Source organism: Rhinatrema bivittatum, chromosome 4, assembly GCF_901001135.1.
Source record: "Rhinatrema bivittatum chromosome 4, aRhiBiv1.1, whole genome shotgun sequence".
In the NCBI taxonomy this organism is placed as follows: Eukaryota; Metazoa; Chordata; class Amphibia; order Gymnophiona; family Rhinatrematidae; genus Rhinatrema; species Rhinatrema bivittatum.
This window is the reverse complement of record NC_042618.1, coordinates 240,688,963-240,713,343: the sequence shown is the minus strand read 5'-3', so window position 1 is coordinate 240,713,343 and position 24,381 is coordinate 240,688,963. Positions and strand designations below refer to the sequence as shown.

At 46.8% G+C, this 24,381-nt stretch overlaps 1 protein-coding gene across 2 annotated transcripts in view; it reads right to left on the bottom strand.

Annotated features, from left to right (window-relative positions):
• TULP3 (TUB like protein 3) overlaps positions 1 to 21,905 on the bottom strand; it is a 186,380-nt gene extending 164,475 nt beyond the window's left edge. For both annotated transcript variants that reach the window (XM_029599970.1, XM_029599971.1), the window contains exons 1-2: positions 21,854 to 21,905; positions 4,183 to 4,234 (exon numbers count right to left, since the gene is read on the bottom strand). In XM_029599970.1, the coding sequence (XP_029455830.1) occupies positions 4,183 to 4,234; positions 21,854 to 21,867 (66 nt within the window). In that variant the 5' untranslated portion in view covers positions 21,868 to 21,905. The remainder of the gene's footprint in view (positions 1 to 4,182; positions 4,235 to 21,853) is intronic.
• Positions 21,906 to 24,381: the final 2,476 nt, after the last annotated feature.

Genomic DNA, 24,381 nt, shown 5'->3' with positions numbered 1-24,381 from the left:
TAACCGGTCTGTAGTTTCCCGGATTGCCCCTGGAGCCCTTTTTAAATATTGGGGTTACATTTGCTATCCTCCAGTCTTCAGGTACAATGGATGATTTTAATGATAGGTTACAAATTTTTACTAATAGGTCTGAAATTTCATTTTTTAGTTCCTTCAGAACTCTGGGGTGTATACCATGCGGTCGAGGTGATTTACTACTCTTCAGTTTGTCAATCAGGCCTACCACATCTTCTAGGTTCACCGTGATTTGATTCAGTCTATCTGAATCATTACCCATGAAAACCTTCTCCAGTACGGGTACCTCCCCAACATCCTCTTCAGTAAACACCGAAGCAAAGAAATCATTTAATCTTTCCGCGATGGCCTTATCTTCTCCAAGTGCCACTTTAATCCCTCGATCATCTAACGGTCCAACTGACTCCCTCACAGGCTTTCTGTTTTGGATATATTTTTAAAAGTTTTTACTGTGAGTTTTTGCCTCTACGGCCAACTTCTTTTCAAATTCTCTCTTAGCCTGTCTTATCAATGTCTTACATTTAACTTGCCAACGTTTATGCATTATCCTATTTTCTTCTGTTGGATCCTTCTTTCAATTTTTGAATGAAGATCTTTTGGCTAAAATTGCTTCTTTCACCTCCCCTTTTAACCATGCCGGTAATCGTTTTGCCTTCTTTCCACCTTTCTTAATGTGTGGAATACATCTAGACTGTGCTTCTAGAATGGTATTTTTTTTTTAACAATGACTACACCTCTTACACACTTTTTACTTTTGTAGCTGCTCCTTTCAGTTTTTTTCTAACAATTTTTCTCATTTTATTTTATTTATTTATTTATTTTTAATTTTTATATACCGGAATTCCTGTATGCAATACAAATCATTCCGGTTTACAAGTAACGAAAAGGTTGCCCTTATCAAAGTTTATCAAAGTTTCCCTTTTGAAAGTTTAGCACGAGAGCCGTGGATTTGCATATTGTTCCTCTTTCAGTCATTAATTCAAATTTGATCATATTATGGTCACTATTGCCAAGCGGCCCCACCACCGCTTGGCAATAGTGACCAAATCCTGTGCTCACCAAATCCTGTGCTCCACTGAGAATTAGATCTAAAATCGCTCCCTCTCTCGTCGGTTCCTGAACCAATTGCTCCATAAAGCTATCATTTATTCCATCCAGGAACGTTATCTCTCTAGCATGTCCCGATGATACATTTACCCAGTCAATATTGGGGTAATTGAAGTCTAAACTGAGAAGGAGCAGAAAACCTTGCACGTAAGCAAGTATCACAATACACTGGTGCAGGATAATGAATCTTTAATCACCACAATTTCAATAATAGTCATAATCAGTTCCAATGGATAAAGGATCTCAATGTTAATGATGGCGACTCCAAACCGTTCAAAATGACAGCGTTTAAATTGATCCCCCGACACGGTCCCGTGTTTCGCCAGGCTGCGTCGGGGGGGACCAAGGGTATATTTAAATCTTTACAGAGATACCCGCTCCGGGACCGTGTCGGGGGATCAATTTAAACGCTGTCATTTTGAACGGTTTGGAGTCGCCATCATTAACATTGAGATCCTTTATCCATTGGAACTGATTATGACTATTATTGAAATTGTGGTGATTAAAGATTCATTATCCTGCACCAGTGTATTGTGGTAATTGAAGTCTCCCATTATTACACCACTACCAATTTGGTTAGCTTCCCTAATTTCTCTTAGCATTTCACTGTCCGTCTCACCATCTTGACCAGGTGGATGGTGGTATACTCCTATCACTATAGTCTTCCCCGACACACAAGGGATTTCTACCGATAAAGATTCAATTTTGCATTTAGTCTCATGCAGGATGTTTATCCTGTTGGACTCTATGCCATCCCGGACATAAAGTGCCACACCTCCTCCCGAGTGCTCCTCTCTGTCATTGCGATATAATTTGTACCCTGGTATAGCACTGTCCCATTGGTTGTCCTCCTTCCACCATGTCTCTGAGATGCCAATTAAGTCTATGTCATCATTCACTGCTATACATTCTAATTCTCCCATCTTTCTTCTAAGATTTCTGGCATTAGCATACAAACATTTCAAAGTTTGTTTTTTGTTTGTATTTTCATTCTGCTTTTTAATTGATAGGAATAAGTTAGAATTTTTTTTTTTTAACTCAGGTGAGTTTTTAGTTACAGGCACTTGGACTACTTTTCTTATTGGAACCTCACTGTCGGGATGCTCTAATTCTAATGCATCATTAGTATCCTTTGAAGATACCTCTCTCTGAACCATGCGCTGCTGAGCGACTGTCGGCTTTCCCCTTTGTTCTAGTTTAAAAGCTGCTCTCTCTCCTTTTTAAAAGGTTAGCGCCAGCAGTCTGGTTCCACCCTGGTTAAGGTGGACCCCATCCCTTCGGAAGAGACTCCCCCTTCCCCAAAAGGTTCCCCAGTTCCTAACAAAACTGAATCCCTCTTCCTTGCACCATCATCTCATCCACGCATTGAGACTCCGGAGCTCTGCCTGCCTCTGGTGACCTGCGCGTGGAACAGGGAGCATTTCAGAGAATGCTACCCTGGAGGTTCTGGATTTAAGCTTTCTACCTAAGAGCCTAAATTTGGCTTTCAGAAACTCCCTCCCACATTTTCCTATGTCGTTGGTGCCCACATGTACCACGACAGCCGGCTCCTCCCCAGCACTGTCTAAAATCCTATCTAGGTGACACGTGAGGTCAGCCACCTTCGCACCAGGTAGGCATGTTACCAGGCAATCCTCGTGCCCACCAGCCTCCCAGCTATCTACATTCCTAATAATCAAATCACCAACTATGACGGCCGATCTAACCCTTCCCTCCTGGGCAGTAGGCCTTGGGGAGATATCCTCAGTGCGAAAGGACAATGCATCACCTGGAGAGCAGGTCCTTGCTACAGGATCCTTTCCTGCTGCACCCTGTTGATGCTCTCCAATCATGAGACCTTCTTCCTCCAAGGCAGCACCAGGGCTGCCAGTCTGAAGTTGGGACTTGGCTACTATGTCCCTGAAGGTCTCATCTATACACCTCTCTGTCTGCCTCAGCTCCTCCAGGTCTGCCACTCTAGCTTCCAGAGATCGGACTCGTTCTCTGAGAGCCAGGAGCTCTTTGCATCGCATGCACATGTACAACTTCTCACCGGCGGGTAAAAAATCATACATGTGACACTCGATGCAAAAGACTGGGAAGCCCCCCTCTTGCTGCTGGGCTGCTGCCTTCATCTCAATTTTGTTCAGTTCCTAGTTAAGTTTTAGGTTGCTATGGGAGTAGGAATGTGCTAATTAACGTCCTTTAAATGTATTAGTGAATTCACTATATGTCTGGTAGTGGCCTACAAAGGACTGATCAAACTCTCAAAGTTTTTTTTGGTTTGTTTTTTTTGGTGAAAGTGGCACCTGCCTATAAATTAAAGGATGAGCTAGGGGAGGGTTGGGAAATCCAAACAGTCTAACTTCAGTTAGTCAGCCAGAGTGACTCACTGCTCTCTTGATTATCAAATGTTGGTATCTAATCAAACCAAATCACACTACCTCAACACCTTTCCAAGGTGAGTAACTGAACTGAACTTTACAACCTCGGCCCTCTCTTCTCCAAACTGAAGAGTCCTAACCTCTTTAGCCTTTCCTCACATGGGAATTATTCCATCCCCTTTATCATTTTGGTTGCCCTTCTCTGTATCTTTTCTGAGATCTAGTGACCAGAACTGCACACAATACTCGCGATGAGGTCGTACCATGGAGCGATACAGAGGCATTATGATATTCTCTTTTCTTATTCTCCAATCCTTTCCTAATAATTCCTAGCATACTATTTGCTTTCTTGGCTGCTGCTGCACACTGAGCAGAAGATTTTACATAGAATCAACAATGCCTATAGCCTTTTCCTGAATGGTGGCTTTTAATGTGGAAACTTGCATTGTGAAACTATAATTTGGGTTACCCTTCCCTAAGTGCATCACTTTGCACTTGTCCATATTAAATTTCATTTGCTATTTGCATGCCCAGTCTCCCAGGTCCTCTTGTAATTTCTCACAATCTTCTTGTGATTTAACAACTTTGAATAATTTTGTGTCATCAGCAAATATGATCACTCGTTACCTACCAACTTGCATGCCAAAAAGTCCCAGTGCTAACATGTAACTGTATTGTTCATATAACATCTACTAACCTGATTGTCCAGCTTTATTTGACGGAGTTTAGCATTTTCATCTTCAAAAACACTGCAAAAGGGAAAAAAGATTTCTAAATTTGAATCATTTCAGTTTTATACAGGTAAGCCATGTATTTCATCATCTACCATCCCAGAACACTTGGTATGGAATCAGCTTCACATACAAGAAGAGACATCCACATTGAATTTTGCAGGTAGTCAGGTTTTAGAAAGTAATGTTCATATCAGTCTGCAAGCTTACAAGAAAAAATAAATAAATAATCAGCCACACAGCCTGAAAGCCTGTGAAAAGATTTTCTGTAAACCATCTTTACCCAGTTTAGCATCTAACTGTTCACTGACCCAGCTCTACATATTCCCATCCCACCCATTTCTGTGCATTATGCCCTTACACAGAATGGCAGGGCTGTGATGAAAAGTGCACTGAAGCCCAAAAGGGGGGAAGGGAAGTTCCAAAGTTAACAATCTTCAGATCGCTAATCAGATATTCCTTCCCATCCCTCTTTCTGCAACTATTCCCTAAGGCTTCACAATATCTTCTTATGGTTAAGAGATTTGCCAGCGCACTCAAAGAGTTTATGCATCTGGCAATCCCAGCTGGGGCTGCTCTTTGGACAAAGTCTGCTGCTTCTTCCAACCTTTCCCACTCACAGTCTGTCCAAGGTAGATGAAAGATTGCTTCAAAATCTGAATTGGGATAACCTCTAAATAGCAGCAGAACAAGGATGGCCTAAATCCAATCTCCATTACTTATATCAAAACTTGCCACAAAGGCTGTTGGTCAGATTTGAACATTGACATATCTCCATTGCTTTACTACCAAGAAGCAGACCATATCAATTAAGAATTTTTTAGGTTTTAGATCACATGGGGCAAAACTCACCAGGAAAACTGCCACATGCTCTTATCGCCACCTGGATTATAGATTCTTCTTTTGGGACAAACAATGTATGAATCTATTGGGCTCCTACTAGTGCTTCTACAAAATGTAGCCACAGGCAAGAAACAACTCGGAAATGGCACACTAAAGCTGTCAAGGTGGAAGGATTTGAACAGAAGACAGACAACAGACTGGACCAATACTTAAAAATCTCTCTCCCTTTCTCCTCTTTCCCCTCCATATGAAGATAAATAGCTTAATCAGAAAGGGTATTTTACTGTATGACTTGTTAGCATGTAGAAAAAAAAGTTTGAGTTTGCATGTGGAGGTGTGTTTATATATAGATATGCAGAAGATGGTTATATCTCTATCCATTTCAAGAACTCCCAGGGCTTCTTCAAAGGAAAAAGTGAGCTCCTGCTAGCTCTTTTCCTCTGTAAAGCATTTACTTTCATAGCAGAAACATACTGAGGTACCACATAGGAAGTGATGACAGCCCCTGCTCCACAGGGCACGTGCCATGATGGAATCTGCATTAGCAACTGCTGGGAAGTGTAGTTGCCATGGATTCAGACACCCACTTTGCTGCTGCAAATCAGATTTTCACAGAAAGTCTCAGCGGAGAACTTATCCAAGGGTATGTAAGGGAAAAGCTGTAAAAATGGAAAAATGTTATCTGAAATAAATTAACAAATACTGCCCAAGTAAGGACTCCTGGGAACAGTTTAATTGCCTTACTGTGTGCTGGTTCCAACCCTGTGTATGAATATGGTTACCAACTGGCTCCAGAATTTTGGGACAGACTGATCCGGTCCTGCATGTAAGGACTTGTAGACTTGTAGTCCTGCTTTTCTAAGGGAACATAAGAATATATGTTTTGCCATGCTGGATCAGACCAGATATTCAGGACTGAATGATCCAGTCCTGGGGTAAAAGCAGAAGTGGATCAACCTGTCCTGAAAATCTGTAGCCAGTTGGCAATCCCAAGTATGAAAGTACTACTTGGAACTTGAGCTTCATCTGTGCTGAAGAGTAAAACCTAAAACCGGAGCAAGGATTTAACTGCTCTGCTTTGAAACACAAACCTCTTATTTCCCCTTTCTCCTCTCACCTATATCCAAGATAAAAAAAAATATTAACCCAGAAGTGAAAGCTGCACAAAACATCTTAGTCACATCTTAAGAACAGGTATAACAATGATTAATGGATCCAGCAATTTATTAAACAATGGAGATTAATATTAACTCTCACATCCCAGCAAGGCATACCAAACCAGACAAGAACTAGAGAAAACATTACTCTGTTACCACAACAGAAAGGTGATATTTATTCTTGCCTGATCATTTTCTCTCTTTGAGTCCAATCCTTACATATGGGATTTCTCTCTCTCATCTGATGGAGACAGAGGACACACCTCTCTATGCTCTAAAGGGGGTTATGGTCCTAGACCTCTGCTCAAGTGCTGTGACGAAAGTAAAAATCCCCCTGAAGAATACCTGAATAATAAATATAATAATGATAGGATCTGCAAAACTATTCCTCAAGTGGAACAAAAGATGACATAAGAGAGAAGAAGTGAAGAAGAACAGACTGATCAGTGGTCCCCAACCCTGTCCTGGGGCCCCACCAGCCAGTCGGGTTTTCAGGATATCCACAATTCATTTGCATGAGAGAAAATTTGCATGCACTGCCTCCATAACAATCAAATTTTCTCTCATGCAGATTCATGGTGGATATCCTGAAAACCCGACTGGCTGGTGGGCCCCCAGGACAGGGTTGGGGACCACTGCTTTAGATGATTACATTGTCTCTACTAGTTATATTCCTGGGTGGGATCTGGAGTGGTCTAGCAAAAATCAAGGCAAGAAAATTATCAGGAAAGAATAAATCTCACCTTCCTTTTCTTCCTGTTAAACCAGTCCTTACATATAGGAGATACCTAAAGCTGCTCCTTACCAGGGAGGGAAGAAGACAGGGCTGTCTTAAGGATTCCCGCCCCAAAAGCAGAGTCTGCCATGGCCTGCACATTCAGTTGATAATACTTTGCAAAGGAAGCTGCCTTACATATTTCTTCCAAGGAGCCTGAAGATGTCTCTGCCCATGATGATGTTTGCTCCCTTGTGGAGTAACACGAAGCACAGCCAGCACCTGTCTGCCCGACAGCAGGTAAGTCAAGATTTTGTTTCCTTAATCCATCTAGCTAAGGTATCTTTGGAGGTTGCCTCCCCTTTTCAGGGGCTGCCAAACTATACAAAATGCCTGTCTGGAGTGGATGTTGCGTAGGAGGTGGATCCTTGAGCTGAGGTGGGGTTGACGCAACCCGTAGGCGAGGGGCTACGGGTCCCCACCATCAGCAGGCGGAGTGGGCTGAAGCTGGAGGCCACTGGAGGTTCACCTATACCAGTCTACGTTCCCCTCGGGTTGAACCTTCGGGTGCCGGGGCCAGCAGGTCTTAGGCGGGCCTCGAGGTTGAGTATAGGTAGGAGATGCTTCAGCCCAGAGACAGCAGCCAGCAGGTGGCGTGGTCCTATCTTGGACGGGACGTGGAACAGGAACTCAAGCACCAAGGGACAAGAAGGAACTGAAGGTGCCTGAGCAAAGGAAGGCCAAAGCCTTAATAGTCCATGTCCAGAGGATAGGGACAGAGGCGTCACTGTCAAGCTTGAATGGAAGCTGGCGGCACTTGGAAGGTGTAGCAAGCAATGTGGAACTCTGGACTCAAGAATGTCTGAGGCGAAGTCATACGTAGCAATGGTCGAGGCACGGAGAAGGCAGGCATGGTCAGACGTAGCAATGGTCGAGGCACAGAGAAGGCAGGCGTAGCAGAGGTCAGGCTTGGAGAAGGCAGGCGAGGTCAGGTGTAGCAGAGGTCAGAACCAGGTAGTCGATCCAGTAGACAGACGAGACGAACACAAGGAGCAGGAACCAGGAATCACAGGAACAAGACAAGCACAAGCCAACTAGAACTTGGAAACTGGAACAGGAGACCAAAGCGACCTGTTGCAAAGGCAACGCTGAGGAGTGCTGCCTGAGCTTTTATTTGTTGAGGGAACCGATATCAACATCCGGGTCTGCGCCAGGTTCCCGCCGCGGGCCCTTCAAAGGTTTCACTGGTGCGCGCCTTAGGGAGGGGTGCAGCGCTGCCGGCGGCGTCTCCGGAGAGGCCCGATATATGGAGGCATCCTGGCTGGAGGTCTCTAGAAGTGGAGCAGAGCCGGAGGAGCTGGTGGAAGTCCAAGGTCGAGACTGGCAGCCCACCGCCACCAGTGACGAAGAGCTGGAGCCTGAAGCTTGTGTAGAGAGGTGAGAGGGCTGCACTGCGGGGCTGCCGCAGGCAGCAAGCGTAACAGTGAAGGAGTGGGCTATGAACCAGGGAAACCAGATTCTAATCACACTGCTGCTCCTTGTGACTTTGTGCAAGTCACTTCACCCTCCATTGCCTCAGGAACAAACTTAGATTGTGAGCCCTCTAGGGACAGGGAAATACCTATAGTACCTGAATGTAATCCACTTTGAAGTGCTTGAAAAGCAGAATATAAAACAATTAAATAAAGGGATGTCACCTTTAGGTACCTCAGAAGTATACAATGCACAGCCAGTCTATGTAGGTTCTTATCTTTCCCCTGATAATCCCTATCGAATGCTGGGAGAAAAACTAGCTGGTTTACATGAATTGAAAATATCATCTTGGACAAAAAAGATAGCACTGGACGAAAGGTGACTGAATCCAAGAAGGCCTGTAGCTCCGAGATGCACTTAGTAGAGCATCTACTAGAAAGGTGGTTTTCAGAGACAGATTCTTTATAGATGAATATTTAATTGGTTCAAATGAAGACTTAACCAAGGCCCTTAAAACCACATTAAGATCCCACAGCAGGACTATTGGTCTGAAGGGCGGTTTTAGAAACCATATTACATCTGGGTGAGCTGCTACTTGGGTGACTTTCATGTAGCCCCTTATAGTATGCTATAGCTACCAACTGTACTGTTAGGGAACTGAGAGCTAATCCCTTTCTAGGCCGTTTTGCAAGAAGTTCAATATCTGCAAAATGTCTGCCTTCCATAGGGAGCTTACATGGTCCTGACAGAAGTCTTCCAACACTCACCAGTTCCTAATATAAGCTAATGAAGTAAAGAGTGTGTGTGCTTTCAGCATAGTTGAAATTACAGCTGGAAAGTATACTCTCCCAAGCAGGTAAAATCTTTCAATGGCCAGGCTGTAAGACGGAATAGAGATGGGTCTTCCATTGAGGGCACTGGTATTTGGCAGGGCAGGCTACACTCCCTGGGCAAGTGCAGAGAGGTTCTACTCTATGGCCAGTCTGGGGCCACCAGGAGGATCATGAAAGAATGGTCCTCTATCCCCCTTTATCACTCTCCTATAAGAGGCCATGGTGGAAAGAGGAGGCTATGCCTTGGCCATGGATAGCGGAGGGCATCTATTCAGCTGGGCCTGCCTCTGCCCAACGGCTGGTGAACATGTCAGCTTTGGTGTCCGCACCTGTGCAAACTCATCAATTCACTATCCTTTGGAAGGCTCCCAGGATCAAATCCCATTCTCCCAGCTCTAGCTTGTTTCTGCTGAGAAAGTCTACCTGAAGATTCTCTTTCTTATTCTGAAGAATCCTGAGAGGAGGAGGAGGTTGTCCTCCACCCAATCGCACAACTATGCTGGGAGACAGCAATTATGCTACCCTTCCTATCCCAGATTTTTGCCACCCTAGGCACATGCCTAGGGTGCATATTGGCAAATACAGGGAACATATTTCTGGATACCACACTGCAAACGCTCAGACAAATAAGTCAGTAATGCACCAAATAAGTATAAAAATTATTTATTTTGATTAATATGTTATGCACACAGCATTAGGAGTCTTAGGTAAGCCAGAAACAGCATACATTGCATTTCAAAAAAGAAAGCAAATCCAATTTTACAATGCAGTACTGGATTTACACAGCATGTCACGTACAAAATTCTACTGTTCCCCTGGATTCTATTAAATCCATTTCCTTTCTTTCCCTGACTTCTTAGCGGCCTTCCACAATGGGCACTGCTCTCCTGTATGCCCAATTAATAAGACAAATAAACTTACAGGGAGCGATTTTTCAAGACTGTACACTAATTCTTAAAGGGAAAGGATATGCGTACTTTCCTTTTGAAAACTGCCCAAAGAAAAATTACCCATAGAAATTTGAACCTGCTTATTCTGTGGATATTTTTTCCAGCAAAAATCAATATGCATAGTTTTGAAAATTCAAAACTCTACATTTTTAACCCCTGGTCTAAAACCATCCCAGGAACACTTCCACAAAAAAAGAAGGTAAAAGTATTCGTGTTACAGAACAATATGTTTACTTTTACCCGAATGCATGGTAGCCAAGTTTCAAAAAGCTCTTTTACCCAGAGCACTCACAAACAGCAAGAAATCAGACCACATCACACCCATCCTCAAAAGCCTACACTGGCTTCCAATCCCTCAACGAATACAGTACAAAACTCTTACCATCATCCACAACAACCAAACCAATTGGCTGCCCACCCCCCTTCTCCTCTATACTCCCACACGGAATCTGCGCTCCGCAAACCCTGGCCTCCTACAAATACCGCCCCCCAAAGCCACTCATTGGATATCAACAAGGGAACAAACTCTTTCCTATGTCGGCCCCATCCTATGGAACAAACTCCCCATAGAACTTAGAATAGATCCATCCACCCAATCTTTCAAGAAAAACCTCAAAACATGGTTATTCTGCAAAGCCTTTCCAATCTCACACACAAACCATCCTCAACCCAAACCCTAACCATGCACTCAGAACAACCCCCCTTCCCACCACAACAATAAATTCACCCCCTATTACACAACTGCTCTCATTATATCACTATTTTTGCTGTATACTTATATCTGTATATTTATTCTGTATATCCATGCTGTCTACTTACGCAATTTATTTAACTATTTATGCTATTTATCTATGCTACCCATCCCTATTACCCTCCCTGTTACAAAATATACCTAATGATAATTATCGCTACCTGGCTACTCCGACATTTCCTACTATTTATGGAATATATTCCGTTTGCCATACCTTTACTATTTATGCTATCTTGTGGCACTGCTAATACCACAATTGTTTATGCTATCGTTCTGGCACTGTTTTTTTTTTTTACCCATGTTGCGACTATAACTTCCTATGACATTTCCCTAAGCATCTACTGTACCTTTCATAACTTATTTGTAAACCGATGTGATATGTAAATCGAACACCGGTATATAAAAACAAATAAATAAATAAACGTGGCTTTTGAAACGTGCTCTCTCAAATCTACTTACGTAATTAACCACTTAATCACATTTCTAATATAACAGAACATGGCCTGCCCTGGGTGAAAATGACTCACAATCTTTTTCCCCATTACATTACACATTTTCCCATTCAACTTTTGCCTGTCTGGCAAAAATTGTCAGATAGATATCATCCGAGAAGCATCAGCCTATGCAAAAAGAAATACAAAAACCAGGATCAAAATGACAAGTAAGCCTTCCTTTGCTATTTGCCAGTTTCCAACCCCAACTGGGGGTCAGATTTGTTTCAGAGAAAACCAGGACAAAAAAGCCTGCATCCCAGTCTGCTTGAACAGTATTGAAGTGGCATTTCTTCTGCCCAAGGACACGATTTCCTGCACCTTCAGAAAAGGAAAGAAATCCACCAGTGAATCTGTACATACAACATCTTTGGTGAAAAGCTCAGAGGAACTTTTGCTAGAAAATACTCATTTACAACTCGGGAAATGTCTCACAGCACTTTTCATCGCAGATGCTGTGCACACAATTTGGCTGGAGGATGTCTTTCCTTTTTTGAAGTTGCAGGAAATTAAATCCTTAGGCAAACTGGTGTGCAAGTTCTGTATACTTTGATTTGTTCTACTTTTACGTGAAACTTAAATCTGGACTCAAGTATTTTGTTCTTAAGTCTGCATAGCGTGAATACTAGCCAGGAGGGGGCCATTCCATCTCTAGGAACACATATACAGGAGAGCTCAAAACGGCAAGGTTTAAGTACAGCATGAAGAGCATTTTCCTTTCATTTCTCTCTCCCCGTGTGGTTTGAAATATAGGGCTGTTATATGTTTATCACCCCAGGATACAAGGCCAAAATAAAACAATGAGCATTAAAGAAAGCTTTAAAAAGCATAATGCAACTAATCTGTAACTGCAGGAAGTCTCCATCTCAACCGGGCCTCTTATGCCTCTTCAATTGTGTATGCCAGTGTTTGCAAGCAACAAAAGAAGCCAGACTGCAGACCTATCAGAAGGCTGGCAATCCAGAACAGCATTAAGAGCCTCAAATATTTTGAGAATAGATTTCAGATTCCTAGCAAAATCAGGGATATATTTTTAATTCAAATCATAATCAGAACAGGAACTTTCCCAATCACCTAAACTTTCTGTGCTGGCATCCAGACTCCAAGTGAGGCTGTCCATACTGGCACCTCTTCACCTCACTTCAGGCCGATGAGACCAAGTCTACAGCCGGTGGAGTCTCTATTGCCAGCCACCAAACAGAACAATTCTGCTTAGAACAGAGGACCTCGAACCTCCTCCTCCCATCTTTACATCTGCAGGAACAACTATGGGATGCCAGCAGGGCACAGACATCATGAAATAACATGCTTAGACCATCTTGTTGCTTCTTCTCCTCTCTTTGAAAACTACCTTGCTAAACAAGAAAAATTGTGAGAAGGAGGAGGGGAAAGGGAAGAACTGCAGGAATCGGGAGCATGGACTTTCACTCTGTCTGTGGGTGCCCTTAGAGAATTTGTTTATTTGTTACATTTATAATCCGCAGTCTCAACATTGTTGATCTATGCGGCTTACGGTACAAAACAAACTTTTAACATTTTAAAAATCTAACTACATTTATTGTTCTAAAGCTCAATTAATGTGGTCAAGGGGGTCATTTCACCCCTCTCCCCTTGAATTTTAATGGTTAATTGTTTTTGTAACAATTTCTAAGATTTTAGTTTTATATGTCAGTATATTTTTTTTTTTGCTATGCTCCCCCTTCCCCACTCCTTGAAATATTTCCTACTGGTATCCCAGACTCTGTTCCTATGCGGTTGACCATCAAGCTGTCATTATAAGGAAATGTACTGTAATCTCTGTAGCTGCTCCCTCTATCTGGAACACTTTACCTTTCAAGGTTCGAATGCAGGAAAATCTGAAGAAATTTAGACTTTCCCTAAAAAAGTTCCTTCTTCAGTGCTCTTGATGCAAGGTCTGAATTTCTAAATGCTGGTAGTTTCTGTGTTGTTTTAGAATCCAGTGCTGTTGTGTGTGATATTTTTGGTGTTTGTTTCTTGATACTATTTTATGTATGTTGTATTGTAAATCGCCTAGGCCACAATTTTGTGTTAAGCGATTAATACATTTTAATAAATGAAATGAAATAAGAGGGGAAGGAGGAAGAATATTGGGAAGAGAGGTAAAAAGTGGAACAGATTGGGGAGAAGAAGTATGGGGGCAGAGATGGGTTGGGAGAGGAGAGAGACATTACGAATTAAGGAAGAACAGGTTGGGGAGGGAAAGGAGCACCATGACACTAGATGAAAGAGAAAGGAGAAATCTGGGAGGAAAGGAGGAATGTGGGAAGATGTGGATTTCAGATTGACTTATCCTGGCTCAGAGAAGGAGAACTCTGGTTTATCAAGAGCCATAAATTGGCTCCATTTCAGGATTTCCACAAGGAATGGAGAAATTACTTACCTGATAATTTTGTTTTCCTTAGTGTAGACAGATGGATTCAGGACCAATGGGTATAGTGTACTCCTGATAGCAGTTGGAGATGGAGTCAGATTTCAATCTGACGTCAGCACCAGTACATATACCCGTGCAGGAAGCTCTGCTCTTCAGTATTCTCCTCCCAAAGCAATTGTGGATATATGTATGTCTGGATAATTTGATTAACTTGGTTAACTTTGTTCAACTTGAGTAACTTGAGAGACGTAATCAACTTGAGCTGGTTGATGTGGACTATAGCTGGAGACCGCCAGTGCCCTCAACCGAGAAATGCTGACACCCGGTAACTATGGGTGTCCTAACTGAAGGGAAGCGTGGCTTACCCGTGTTTGTCTTGCTCTCGGGGATTGTCTCCCGAGGTTTTCGTGCATAGCAGCAGCCGTGGGCGGGATACTGAATCCATCTGTCTAAACTAAGGAAAACAAAATTATCAGGTAAGTAATTTCTCCATTTCCTAGCGTGTAGCAGATGGATTCAGGACCAATGGGATGTACAAAAGCTACTCCCGAACCGGGTGGGAGGCTGCCTGTGGCCCACTTAGTACTACCCATGTGAATGCTGTGTCCTCCCGAGCTTGAACATCCAGGCAGTAGAACCTGGCGAAGGTGTGAATGGAGGATCATGTCACCGCCCGAAAGATCTTGGTGGGTGACAGCATCTTTGTTTCCGCCCAGGACACTGCCTGGGCTCTGGTGGAATGGGCCTTGACTTGTAGCGGTGGAGGCTTGCCTGCCTCTACATAGGCCGCCTTGATTACTTCTTTGATCCAGCGGGCTATGGTTGCCTGTGAGGCCGCTTCTCCTTGTTTCTTCCCGCTGTGAAGGACGAATAGGCGGTCCATCTTTCGTACGGGTTCTGACCTTTCGAGGTATCGGACTAGGAGTCTGCCGACGTTAAGGTGGCAAAGACGGCGAGATTCTTCCGAATTCTTGTGCTCGTCTGGAGATGGCAGTGAGATGGTTTGGTTTAGATGGAAGTGAGAAACCACCTTTGGAAGGAGGGGACAGTGTGTAGCTGTATGGATCCCGGTGTGAACCTGAGAAAGGGTTCCAGACATGATAGTGCTTGACGTTCGGAGATGCGACGGGCCGAACATATTGCCACTAGAAATGCAGTCTTCAAGGTTAGTAGTCGTAGAGACAGCCCGCGGATAGGTCTGAAGGAGGCTCCCGCTAGGAAGTCTAGTACTAGATTGAGGTTCCTTAGGGGTACCGGCCACTTTAAGAGTGGACGGATCTATTTGCCCCATCTCAAGAAGCAGGAGACTTCCGGATGAGATGTTTGGCTAATGCCTTCCACTCTGCTTCCGAAGCATGCCAACGCGGCCACCTGAACCTTGATGGAGTTGAGGGACAACCCCTTCTGTAAGCCATCCTGCAGGAATTCCAGGATTGTGGGAATTTTGACTGTCCGAAGGATGTCGTGGTCTTTGCACCAGGCTTCGAATATTCTCCATATTCGTATGTAGGTTAGCAATTTGGAGAACTTGCGTGCTCGGAGCAAGGTGTCAATTACCACCCTCGAGTATCCACTCTTCTTCAGGCGTGTCCTCTCAATGGCCAGACCGTAAGAGAGAATAGAGTTGGGTCTTCGAGTAGGATCGGGCCTTGCTGGAGCAGATCCCTGTGTGGAGGTAGAGGGAGAGGGCTCCCCGGCACAAGTCTTCGCATGTCTGCGTACCACAGCCTTCTTGGCCAGTCCGGGGCCACTAGAAGTACTAGTCCCCTGTGGTGCTCTATCTTGCGGATGATCCCGCCCAGTAGTGGCCACGGGGGGGGGGGGGGGGAGAGAGGGAGGAAGGCGTATAGCAGGTCTTCCTGTGGCAAGGTCTGGAAGAGGGCATCGATACCTTGGGATTGTGGTTCTCGTCTGCGACTGAAGAAGTTGGGAACTTGGGCGTAGGACCGGGTTGCCAGGAGATCCATGGCTGGGGTTCCCCAGCGGTTTACTATCAACTGGAAGGCTGTGGTCGACAGCTTCCATTCCCCTGGGTCTAGACTTTCTCTGCTGAGGTAATCCGTAATGACGTTGTCATTTCCCGTGATGTGGGCGGCTGAGATCCCTTGTAGGTTTACTTCCGCCCACGCCATTAGGGGATCTATTTCCAGGGACACCTGTTGACTTCTGGTTCCTCCCTGGCGGTTGATGTAGGCAACTGTTGTGGCATTGTCCGACATGACTGACATATTTGCCCTGGAGTCTGTGACGGAACCGTAGGCAGGCTAGTCTGACCGCCTGGGCTTCCAGTCGGTTGATGTTCCAGCCCGACTCCTCCTTGTTCCATTGCCCCTGGTAAATCAGTTCCTGGCAGTGGGCTCCCCACCCTCGTAGCTCGCATCAGTGGTGAGCAAGACTCAGGTTGGTGGAGATAGCCTTACTCCCTTGCTTAGATGGTCTTCTTGTAGCCACCATTGGAGCTGGTTCCGCACTTCCTCCCAGAGCTGGAGGCGAATGGAGCAGTCCTGGGACATCGGGTTTCATCGTGACAGTAGGGAGTGCTTTAGCGGTCGCATGTGGGCTCTTGCCCACAGGACCACTTCCAGGGTTGATGTCGTGAGGCCGAGGACTTGGAGGTAGTCCCATACTTTGGGGCAGGGACCTCCTAGCAGGTTTCACAATTGGTTCATCAGTTTTCTTCTCCTTGTAGGGGGAAGAACGGCCTTCTCTTGTTTGGTGTCGAACCAGACTCCCAGGTATTCTAGAGATTGGGAGGGCTGTAGACAGCTCTTGTTTGTGTTGACGACCCACCCGAGGCTCTCCAGTAGAGTCTTCACTCTGGTGGTCGCCAGATAACTTTCATCTGGAGGTTTTGCCCTGATCAGCCAATCGTACAGATATGGATGTACGAGGATTCCTTCTTTCCTCAGTGTCGCCGCCACTACCACCATGATTTTGGTAAATGTACAGGGGGCCGTGGCTAGCCCGAAGGGTAGCGCCCGGAACTGGTAGTTGTGGTCCAGGATCGTGAAGCGTAGGAAGCGCTGATGCTCGTGATGGACTGGAATGTGCAGGTAGGTTTCTGACAGGTCCAGGGATGTAAGGAATTCTCCCGGCTGTATCACCCTTATGACCTAGCACAGGGTTTCCATGCGGAAATGTGGTACCCTCAGGTAGCGGTTGACTGACTTGAGGTCCAGGATGGGCCGGAACGTTCCCTCTTTCTTGGGGACGATAAAATAGATGGAATAGTGCCCAGTATTTTGTTGTTGTGTGGGCACCAGTGTTATGGCCTTTAGGGCGAGCAATTTGGCCAGTGTGGTTTCCACTGCTGTCCTCTTGGAAGGTGCGTGGCAAGGAGATTTGACGAACTTATCTGGAGGGATGTTATGGAAGTCCAGATAGTATCCCTCTCAAATGATGGTTAGGACCCACTTGTCCGCTGTTATCTTGACCCACCTTTGGTAGAATAGGGCAAGCCTGCCCCCTATGGCTTCTTCCTGTGGATGGGTCGGCCGATTCTCATTGTGGAGTGTGGCTGGGGCCTGTGCCAAGAGCCAGGTCCCCTCTTGTTGTGTTTGTTCCGAAAGGACTGGCCCCTGCCTGTGGGGGGCTTGGTATGTACTCTTGTAGGGTCTGAAGCTCTGTGATCCTCTGCCACTAGGTAATCAGGGATAGGGGCATTGGCTTCTTTTGTTCTTGTCCTCCAGTAGCAGAGGTACTGGGGATTCACCCCATTTGTCGGCTAACTTCTCCAGTTCGCTGCCGAACAGGAGGGTTCCTTTAAAGGGCATTCTCGTGAGTTTCGTCTTGGTAGTCGTGTCGGCTGACCAACTTCAGAGCCAGAGTTGCCTTCTGGCTGCCAGTTTGGATGAGATGCCCCTGGCTGAGGTGCGTACCAGATCAGAGGTCGCATCCGTGAGGAAGGATACCGCTGGTTCTAGTGCTTTGCCAGGCGTGGCGGTGTTCCTGGTCATGGATAAGCAGGCACGTGTTACCACGGCACAGCAGGCAGCAATCTGTAGTGACATAGCTGATATGTTGAATGACTGTTTAAGGATGGATTCCATACGTCTGTCCTGGGCATCCTTGAGTGCCACTCCTCCCTCAACTGGGATGGTAGTGTGCTTTGTGACCGCGCAAACCATTGCATCCACTTTGGGGAACACTAGTAGATCTTTGGCTGAGGGTTCTAGTGGATATAGGGCTTCCAGGGCCTGCCCCCCTTTGAAACTGGCCTCCGGGGCCTCCCATTCCAAGTTGATCAGCTGTTGTATGGCTTGCAGCAAGGGGAAATGGTAGGAGGCCTGACTGAGCCCTTCTAGGAGAGGGTTCTTCTTTGGTTCCTCTGTGGCACTTGTGCCTGGAATGGCGAGCTCCTTCAAGCTGAGAGCCATGAAATCTGGTGTTTCATCTTTGGAGAAGAAGCACCTCATGGTTCAGTAAGGTTCCGTTCCTGGAGGTATTTCCCCTTCCTCCGGGAGGCCTTGATCCTCGTCCGAGGTGTCCGTGTCCCCTATAGAGAGGCTTTTGGCCGGGGAGAGCACGTCACTGGAAGGCCTGGAGGGCCCTGGGAGCTAAGGGTCCTCTGGTGGCGGACGTGTCTGTGCCATCAGTGGCGGTTGCACATGGACAAAGGTGTGTAGACCCTTAAAGAATTCTACCCAGGAGAAGGATCCTGGGTCTAGATTACAGGCCGCTGCGTTCCCCAGGGACCCCGTTTGTGGGAGGGTCGTGCTGGGGATAGAGAGGTCCGGGGTACTATCGGTGGATCCGGATTCCTGTATTGGCTGAGAAGGGCCTTGTTCAGGATCTCCCAGGGCCTCCTCGCACTGTAGACACAGAGCCGTGGCCTCCTCGTGCTGCGCCACTCTTATGTGGCAGGCTGGACAGAGGGCTTCTGTCTTGGTTTTCTTGGCAGGTGGTGCCATGGTTTTGTGCGCGTAGGTCGTTGAAACCCCGGTCTGTGCATTTAATGTGCGCGCTGGGAGGCTTAACTTGTGCGCCCGGCCCAGTTGTGCACATGGCACCTTTGCGCGCGCCGCTGTGCGCACAAGTAGTTTGTGCACCCGGTTCTTCCCTGTGCACATGGTTCAGTTAGGCAGACAGAGCGGCGAAAAGGCGTTGGCGACCACGCGAGCAAGATGGCGACCACCTCAGAGGGTCTCCATGTGGGATGACCCTCATATTCGATTGGAGTCTAGCCCAGCCTGATCAACCCGATGGTACAGACGCCGGCAGGTGATCTGTGTGGCTATCCGAGCCTCGGAGACCGGAGACTTAGAAAAAAGTTTTCTACCTTACCTTGCCTCAGCGTTTCCCAGTTTTGTTCCGGGCGGTCTCTGGCTCCGGGGGATGAGAGGGAAGTACCTTCACCGCCGCGCACGGTATTGCACCCGCTGCCGGGGGCTAAGTCCACGCCAGGAACCGGCTAGCGGACCGAGGCCTACCTCTGAGGGATCTCGGAAATCACCTCAGGAAATCTCAACTGGGGGAGGGACCCTTAGGTATCACCGCAGGAGAGCGGGGCTCGTCTGGAGAGGTAATATTTCTTCTTCGTTTGGAATTTTCTTTCTCCTTTGGTTTGAATATTCTAACGCTGACCAAGCGTGTATAGAGTCCCGAACTGCTATGGAGACGGAAAATACTGAAGAGCAGAGCTTCCTGCATGGGTGTATGTACTGGTGCTGACGTCAGATTGAAATCTGACTCTGTCTCCAACTGCTATCAGGAGCACACTATGCCCATTGGTCCTGAATCCATCTTCTACACACTAGGAAATAATCATTTAGTATATTTGCTTACATTTGATCCAATAACCAGGTCAATTCATATAAACTGGCTGTCCTGAAAACCAGACCTGCTTGCAGTACTCAAGAGCTGAAGTTCTCCATCCTGGTTCCTAAAAAGTATTACCAGCATCTCCTTTGGTTGCAGATATGTTTCTGTTTTACCAGCTTCCTTTTGAGATCCCTGCTTTCTTGGAAGGGCTCCTCAATAAGGTACTCATTAATAACAAAATTCATCTCCTATTGAAATTTCACACTCTTCAGAATTCATCATTTACACTGAAGAGCAAAAATGTAATGTGTAACCACACTGACTCCATGTTGTGATGAGAGTTGAGCTCTATGTCCGAGTTCTTCAGACATAGTTTGTTTTGCCTTAGTAAGGATGCTTTCTTCTCTTTTTATTTTAGGCAGAAGGCTGAAAAATCACGTTATGGTGCTACCATTAAACAGCGCTTAATTTATAGATAATTTCTAGATATGGACTATAACAACCTGAGCACCTTGGTACAGCAGATGGGCTTTTTTCCAAAATCACTCAGAGCTGAAGAAGTTGGTGCACGAGGTCGCTGAAAAATCAGGCAGTGCAGTAACTTACAAGAGCTTTGTCATAATAGTACTGAGGCCATGCTCTATCATTTGACAGCAATTAATGGATTATAATAGAAATAAAGCACCACTGAAGATGCCCTGCCTGCCAGATAAGGTTCAATATGTAAGCTATGTTAAACTTTATTTTATCTTGTGGGATTTCTTCCTACTACTCTATCTGCCATTTCTTGTGGCAAAAATACAATAAACCACCTTGAACTAAATTTGGAAAGGTGGTCTATAAATACAAAATGAATATTATTATTATAATAGGGTATCCCTGAGGATTCAGTGACCTATTCTGCAGCATAAGCAATCTGTTAAGTATCCAGAGGATGAGGGTGCTCATTCTTCTGATCTAACTTATAGCAATGCATGTTCCCTACTCAACATATTATGTGACATTTGTTTTTGTTTCAGCATAAAATAGCTCCTAAATAAAATCTCTTTAAAAAAAAAAATACTCACAACTATATGAGCCTAGCTCTGGTCACAGTCACAACCTGAAGTACTCTCACACTACCTATGTTCAAAAATTGAGCCCAAAGGCCTGGAATTTAGATACAAAATTCAAGAAGGCTGCAGTTTCCCCACACGTGCAATTTCACACTTCCCAAGTTATGAACTCAGATCTTTATTAGATAAAACTCTTATAAGTTTCTCAAGGAAAAGGGACTTCAGATTATCACTGCAGACAGTGTGAACCCTGCATTCCAAACTCCAGCAGGAATTTGTGCCTCTCTCAACTCCCAGGTATAGGTTAATGTGCAAACGACTGCACTGCCTGATACTTGTACTGGACAGAGAAAGTAGGCAAGGGGTAGTCTATTCCTATTATAATCCATTAATTGCTGTCAAATGGTAGTGGTACTCTCTACTGAGTGGGGTGGTGTTGGGGGCGACAGCCCTCACCACCCACCCACGCACACACACACACAAAATAACACTCTCTGTATCCTGATTTCCTTTACTTGGAGTTGTTCCGCAATGCACAGTGTTTGCGGTTAACTATCCACTTTGTTCTTGTAGTCCGATCATCAAAACACAGTTTGAAATCCCTGCCTTCTCTGTCCCTTTGGGAGAGGGGGCAGAAGAAGCGGATTGGGGCAATGGGAGGCTTCCAAAAGGAACAAAGGAAAATGAAAGGTGAACCTCCATTTCAATGAATTGCCAATCTCCTTGATGCTACCCTTTAAAGGTCATCTGCCCAGGAAACCAGACAGAAAGGCCTAACAGCAAGACTCTTTCAGACTCACACTGGGGTGCTTCATAGGCCGAGTCACATACTACCAGAATCTCTCTGGATCCTGTATCATATTGTCTCAGAGAGGGGCTGGTCAATCTGCTATTGCTACTAAGCTAAAATACTAAGTACCAGGTTGTGATGAGCAAAGATAGAACTCTCTTATGTGGCAGGACAACTAAGCCGCTGTCAGTGTCTCCCCCTCCTCTCGGAGCAGGGCGCGAAAAGCAGCCTTGCTCCGGGAGGAGCGGAGACACTGACAGCGGCGAAGCAACTGCAACGGCGAAGCAAAAAAAACCCCAACGACAGCGGCGAAGCAACGGCAACGGCGAAGCAAAAAAAAAAAACCAACGACAGCGGCGAAGCAACGGCAACGGCGAAGCAAAAAAAAAATACCAAAAGCAATTTTTTTTTTCCAAAAGCGACTTACTTTTCTGAAGCCATCAGCAAAAACACGATCGTAGCTCCTCCCGACGAAGATGGCCGCCTGCACGGGGGGGGGGGGGGGGGGGAAGCGTGCAATTGGCCAAACGTCGTGACGTCACGTCTTCAGCGGCCAATTGCACGCTTCCCCCCAGTGCAGGCGGCCATCTTCGTCGGGGGGGGCTACGATCGTGTTTTTGCTGATGGCTGCAAAAGTAAGTTGTGCAGGCGTCCAAAAGCGACTTACTTTTGGGATCTGTCAAGATCCCAAAAGTAAGTCGCTTTTGGAAAAAAAACAAAATTGTCGCTTTTGGAAAAAAAAAACCAAATTTGCTTTTGGTTTTTTTTTTTTGCTTCGCCGTTTTTTTTTGCTTCGCCGTTGCAGTCTCCGTGGCAGCCCCAGTCCGGACATCGGAGGGGGGCTGCAACGTTTTTTCGCTTTTTTTTTTTTGCCTTCGGGAGCAGGGGAGAGGACTGGGGCTGCCACGGAGACCGGCACCCACGATCGCGGCCGGGGCAGGTGAGCGGGGGCTGGGGGGAAAGCTTGCCACCCACCCTTACCCCTGCCTCTACCGCAGGGGTCAGGGTAGGCGGTAAGTTTGCAGGTTAAACGCGCGACAAAATGGCAGGGAAAGATAGCGATAGTCGGGGCGCGGGTTACGGGATGCTAGGGAATAGCTAATTCGCTCGTTTGCATGCAATATCGAGCTAATTCGCTCGTTTGCATGCAATATGCATGCCGCGTGGGGAAGGGGTTGCCCGGGGAATTTAGGACGCGGTAGGAGTAGGTTAAAGGGGATTCGGGATCGCAGGAAGGGCTAACGCGGCCGGAAAGTGAGTAAAAAGCGGCTTAGGAGCAGGGTAAACGCGGCCGCACTTTACAGGATAGGCCTGAGAGTGAAGATTCAGCCTCCCATCGGGTCTATCCTGTAAACGGCTCGATCCAGTAAGGCCGCGGTAAAAACAGTGAGGTAGTGTCAGGCGCACCCTTCCTCCCCGCACGCACAGTTCTCTTCACTAACTCCCCGATACTCTCCTCTAATCGCATGCAAATGCATGCCGCGGCTGTGAAGCGTTAGGGAAGGGTTATGCCCGCGCAACCCATTTTACTGTATAGGCGCTGTAACAGCGCCTATACAGTAACCTGGGTGCGCTGGTACCTGTCATTTCAAATGACATTTGAAATGACAGGCACCAGGAAGTGTAAAAAAGTTTAAAAAGTGTAAAAAACAAAAAACCTGTGTGTTATATAAAAAAATAAAACAATTTTAAATACCTGTCGGAGGGCCGTGGGTCCAGGCGGCCGGTGGGCGGCGGGCAGCCATCAGCGGCATCCGGTAGTCCCTTCTCCCTTCCTCCCTCCCTCCCCTGCCTGGATGAGCGCCAAAATCGCACGGGCGGGTCGGCAGCGGGGGGGGGGCGGGGCGGCAGCAGGATCCGGGAGCGGCGGGTAGGCAGCAGCGGGGTCCGGGGCAGCGGGGGGGCGGCAGCAGGATCCGGGAGCGGCGGGTAGGCAGCAGCGGGGTCCGGGGGTGGCAGCGAGATCCGGGGAGCCAGCAGCGGCAGCATGTTCGATCGCGCAGGCAGGTAGGTGGCAAAGTAAAGATGGCCGCCAGCACGGGAAAATCGTGCAATTGGCCGCTGAAGACGTGACGTCACACCCCGTGACGCCAAACGTCGTGACGTCACGTCTTCAGCGGCCAATTGCACGATTTTCCCGTGCAGGCAGCCATCTTTACTTTGCCACCTACCTGCCTGCGCGATCGAACATGCTGCCGCTGCTGGCTCCCCGGATCTCGCTGCCACCCCCGGACCCCGCTGCTGCCTACCCGCCGCTCCCGGATCCTGCTGCCGCCCCCCCGCTGCCGCTGCCCCGGACCCCGCTGCTGCCTACCCGCCGCTCCCGGATCCTGCTGCCGCCCCGCCCCCCCCCCCCCCCGCTGCCGACCCGCCCGTGCGATTTTGGCGCTCATCCAGGCAGGGGAGGGAGGGAGGAAGGGAGAAGGGACTACCGGATGCCGCTGATGGCTGCCCGCCGCCCACCGGCCGCCTGGACCCACGGCCCTCCGACAGGTATTTAAAATTGTTTTATTTTTTTATATAACACACAGGTTTTTTGTTTTTTACACTTTTTACACTTACCATAGCAGGCCCGAGCCTTGCTACTTTTTCGTTTGTTTTTTTTTGCCCTGGTCCCGTCCGGTCTCCTGCAGCCCCGTCCGGTCCGGACGGGGCTGCAGGAGACCGGACGGGACCAGGGCGGGTAAGCAATGTTTTTACCCTACACTGCACTACACTACACTAACTCCTACTAGGGGGAGGCGGTAAACTAGCAGGTTAAGGCCGCGGCAGAACAGCGGGTTACGGAGGAGATAATATCAGCGCCCGTTACAGTATCGCAGGGGAATAGCTAATTCCTTCATTATACAGCTTTTTCGTTCATTTACATGCCGGGTGCGGAAAGGGTTATGCGTCTGTTTTCAGAAGCGATACGGACGCGTGAAACTGGACACTGTATCGCCGAACTGCCTTGCG